The sequence below is a fragment of the Echinops telfairi genome, unplaced genomic scaffold, assembly GCF_000313985.2.
Source record: "Echinops telfairi isolate 266 unplaced genomic scaffold, ASM31398v2 ScPeMD7_54;HRSCAF=185, whole genome shotgun sequence".
Classification (NCBI taxonomy): Eukaryota; Metazoa; Chordata; class Mammalia; order Afrosoricida; family Tenrecidae; genus Echinops; species Echinops telfairi.
In genome coordinates this window covers 469,763-474,673 of record NW_022103952.1, presented here as the reverse complement: position 1 = coordinate 474,673, position 4,911 = coordinate 469,763, and the positions used below count along the sequence as shown (strand labels likewise).

The 4,911-nt window shown below is 45.3% G+C and overlaps 1 protein-coding gene across 1 annotated transcript in view; it reads right to left on the bottom strand.

Annotated features, from left to right (window-relative positions):
• Positions 1-274, bottom strand: part of LOC101659284 (DDB1- and CUL4-associated factor 8-like) — a 2,728-nt gene extending 2,454 nt beyond the window's left edge. Inside the window, exon 1 of the mRNA XM_045290789.1 lies at positions 12-274. Coding sequence (XP_045146724.1) covers positions 12-274 — 263 coding nt within the window. The remainder of the gene's footprint in view (positions 1-11) is intronic.
• Between the last annotated feature and the right edge of the window lie 4,637 nt (positions 275-4,911).

Sequence of the window (4,911 nt, the reverse complement as noted above, 5' to 3'; positions counted from 1 at the left end):
CCTCCCCAGGCCCATCTGAAAGGTTTTCATCACTCAGTGATAAATTCTCAGGGTCCTCTAGGTTTTCCACATCACTGTTGTCTCTAGAGGGTATGGGATCCGTAACTTGACTCTCGGCGTTGGTGTGGTCCAGTGGGCGCCCATCTTGGGCCCCCAGTTCCCCTTCTGGGGACCCTGCGCTCCCCGCCTCCGCTCCAGACACCTCTTCTGGGCTGCTAGGCAGGCTTGCAAGCAAGTCAGCTTGGTCAGCGACACGGCCTTCTGCTCCGGACATGGTGAGACAGTCTGCGGGCGGGTCAGTGGAAATATCGTCAGAGACACACGGAGACGCGGAGATGCCAACACACTAGACTAAAGGGAAGGAGAGGAATGGGACAAACCTTTCAAAACTCCTGGAGCCTGGATGTTCGATGGGAGTACGCGATGTCGCTGGTAGTACTGAAGCCTCATATGTTCACTGGAAGTACTGGAGCCCCAGATCTTCAATGGAAGTCCGGGAGCCCCCGATATTCAATGGAAGTACTGTACAGGAGCCCCGGATGTGCAATGAAACTACGGGAATCCCGGATGTTCAATTCAAGAACGGGAACCCACGAGGTTCAAAGGCTAAGCCCCGTTTCCGGTTTCATGGGACCCGAGCTCCCACGCCCACTGTCCCTGGCCAGGTGTCCCCTCGGGGACCCTCATACACTAATGGACAGCCATGTGCTCTGCCCCTCTGAAGACGGACACACTGCACTTTGGGAAACATTCTTCCCAGAGAACTATCAGCAAAATGCTCCTTTTCATTGCTCTGCTTGATTGTACACAGTATTACGTTGGGGGGGAGGGTGTCAAAAGCCATGAAAGGAAAGTGAAAGTACCTGGAAATGGTCACTTTTTGAGACGGAGAGATAGAAATGCTTTCTGCAAATCAAACCGCTTAAAGGAGACCTTGAGAACCCTAACGGATAGAATCCCAGATGCTTTGGTGGTGCAGCGAGTTAAGCGTTTCAAGATCAACAGTTTGAAACTCCCCGCTACTCTGCAAAAGAAAGAGGAAGCTTTCTACTCGTATAAGGTTTATAGTCTGGGAAACGCACAGGGACACTTCTACCCTGTCCTGTAGCATCGTTGTGATTTTGTTTTTCATATGTTCTCACTTCTATGGAGTCGACACTGTAACTCTATGGGATAAAAAGCCCCGTCTTTCTCCGGTGGAGAGACTAAGGACAAGTAGTCAAACAGTTTACCGACTCTGCCACCAGGGCTTCACCAGGGCTCCTCCAGAATTCCATATGGAGTTGCCAAAGAAAATGCGCAACACTGAGGTCATTACAGTTTAACTGGATAAAAAAAATGAGGAATATTTAATACCAAACCAAACTCGCCCCCCATCAAGTTGATGCCGACTTATAATGAGCCCATAGGACAGGGTAGATCTATGCCCTTGAATTTCTGAATGTGTAACTCTTTATGAGTAGAGAGGACACCCCACTCCATCCCCCCACTCCCCCATGTATTTCTCCCACAGAGCAGCTTGGTGGCTTTTAACTAGTAACTTTCCCATTAGTAGCCCAAGGTACAACCACTATGCAACCAGGGCTCCTTTGTTGTTGGTTTTTTTTTCAATACTTTTATTAGGGATTCTTACATCTCTTATCACAATTCATACATTCATCAGGTTTGTCAAGCACATATTCACATATGCCACCATCATCATTTTCAAAGCATTCTCTTCCCATTTGAGGCCCTGATATCAGCTCCCCATTTCTTCCCCCTCCTGCCCCTGCCCGCCCTACCTCACAAACCCTTGTTATGTTATAGATTATTATTTTCATTTCTTACGTCATTCTCCGTTGCACCTCACCCACTTTCCCGTTATTTGCCCTCCTGGGAAGGGTTTATATGTTGATCCTTATTATTGATTCCCCCTTTCTCCCCCCACCCTCCCCTAAGCCTCCTAGTATCTCTACTCTCATTGTTGACCATGAGGCATTTATCTATCCTGGATTCCCTGTGTTGTTGTGGGCTCTTATCTGTAGCAGTGTGCATGCTCTGGACCAAGGGTCCCCAAACTTTTAAAACAGGGAGCCAATTCACTGTCTCTCAGACCTGTTGGAGGGCCAGACTATGGTTTAAAAAAAAACTATGAGCAAATTCCTATGCACACTGAACATATCTTACTTTGAAGTAAAAAAACAAATGGGACAAAAACACCCGGCGGGCTGGATAAATGTCCTCATGTGGCCCGTGAGCCATAGTTTGAGGACGCTTGCTCTGGACTAATCCGATTTGTAAAGTAGAATTGAGGTCATGATAGTGGGGTGAAGGAAACACCAAAGAACTAGAGGAAAGTTGTTTGTTTCATCTGTGCTATACTGTACCCTGACTGGCTCATCTCTTCCCTGTGACTCCTCTGTGAGGGGATGTCCAATTGTCTACAGGTGGGCATTGGGTCTCCACTGCAAGCACCCTGCCATTCACATTGGGTGTGATTTAGTTCTGGGTCTTAGATGCCTGATACTTGATCCTATTGACAACTCATGATCACACAGATGAGTATGCTTCTTCCATGTGGGCTTTGTTGCTTCTCAGCTAGATGGCCACTTGTTTATCTTCAAGCTTTTAAGACCCCACACGCTATATCTTTTGCTAGTTGGGCACCATCAGCTTTCTTCACCACATTTGCTTATGTACCCATTTTGTCTTCAGCGATTGTGTCAGGAAGGTGAGCATCACAGACTGCTGGATTGTTAAAACAAAGTGTTCTTGTGTTGAGGGAATACCTGAGTCGAGGCCCAACGTCCATCTGCAACCTTAATTCTTAACATATAGATATGAGTATATAGTTTTATTCCCCTCTCATTATATGTATACTTACATACATGCCTGTATTTAGGCCTCTATAAATGTCCTTTGCTTCCTGGTTCTTTCCTCTGTTTCCTTTTTACTTCCCTCTTGTCCCACCATCATGTTTGGCCTTCATTCAGGTTTAGTAATTCATCACTGGTACATTACCCTTGATTGACTGCCACCAGGCAGCCTACAACTTTCTTTTCATTGTTTTTAGTTCACTTGTTATTCGCTTGTCACAGGATTGGTCCTCTTCCCATTCCTTTTTCCCACCTCCCTTTCTCCTGTATCCTTCCAGAACCATTAGTCCTGTTCTTTTCATCTCTGAATTATTTATCCTGCTTATCTTACTTAGATAGACATGCAGATACATTTGATAAATGCAAAAACCAGGCAAACCCAAATAAAACAACAAAGGAAGTCAAAACAATAACAAAAAACCAAAATAACAATAACAAAAAGAAAGCCGCTGACAAAAATGGGAACGCCTATAAACAGTTCAAAGTCTGTTGGCCTTTATGATTGTTTTCCAGTAGAGTCAAATGGGGTGCCACACTCTGTCTCCAAAGTCTATTTTTGGTATTCCCTGGGGGTTTCATCACTCTGTTCCCCCTGCTGCTCTGCTGCATGCCCTCAGTACCTCTCCCAAGGTGATGGGGCCAGACCTTGCACTATTCACACACTGTGTCTCCAGCACTGTCTCCCACAGCGCCATGGTTCAGTGATGGACGCTGTATCCAGTGGTGGGGCCGGCCCTATGGTTCTCCCTGTGCATTGTCTGCTCTGAACAGGAACACTGACCTCGGGGCTTCGTGGGCCAAGATGTCTTCTCCTCCCTCTCTATCCCTTTGCGTTTCTCCAGTGTGCTCTAACCCAATGCGCCCCTCTCCCCATGCTGTAGCCCCAGGGCTGTCCTCTGAAGCGCATTCTTCTGGGCTGGGGTGGGGGGTGGGGGGAGGCAGTGTGGGGAGTGTGTGTGGGGGTGTGCACATAGTTGGAATCGGGGCCGGCCCCCCAGCTCTCTCTATTGGTTCCCTGATACATGCCGGTATGTTGTTGTACTCAAGTCTTGGTGCATCAGGCTGAAGCGTGGTTTCTCTCTCCCTCTCCTGTGGAACTATAAACAACACCCTTCCCTTGGGTACGTTATTATGGCTCCTTATTTTCGTTCAACCAGGTCTCAAATATTTCATGGGACGTAAATAAACAAAACAAACAAAAACCTTGTTTTCCTGAAACTGGAATATTATAGGTATCCTTTATTTTATTTGTTAAATCTGGCAATCTCTCAGGGAGCAGAGAGCAGAGCACTGTAATTAAGGCAGAAATCCCCTGGTCAATTCCCTGTGGACACTGCAGTGAATAACTCCATCGCTAATTTCAGATGGACTTTACCCCTTTCCTTTCTCTCCAGAGTCTATACATTAATTTGGAGTTGATTCCAACAGAGGCACTTGCAGAGCACCAACACAATTTTCTGGGATAATTTTTTTTTTATTTTATAGAACTACCCAATTATCCTATATAATTCCCACAATCTGTTGGGGACATCTTTGGGGTCTTTTAAGAAGAGAAAACAGCTCCACAGAAAGAGTTAATTGGCATTGTCGTGTCAACTTCAGAGATTCTCAGAGTGAATTATCTAAGGGGCTGTCAGTAAATTTTCTAAGGGCTAACGTAAATTGCTGACCACGGATGCTAGAATGAGGAAAACAATATCTCCTTCAGAGTAATTGTAAGATCCACCCAACAGTGATTAAACACAGCCGTATAAAGTGTTCTAAGGACAGGAGAGCTCCACGTCTGTGTCAGACTAAATGCACTCAGCTTAACAATGAATGAAACAATCATGCCATCCACAGAAAACAGACAGGCTAGTTCTACTAAACTTTCAAGGAACACATAACTTCGTCCTCGCCCAATTTTCATTTGAGCTCAAAAAGCAATGTGATTCTCATAAATCATTTAAGAAGATTAGTATAAAATTTATAAAGAAACAGACATTTTTAAAAAATGAAAATGGTAAAAGAAAATCACAAAACAATGCTAGCATAAACAAAAATGCAGAAATCTTAA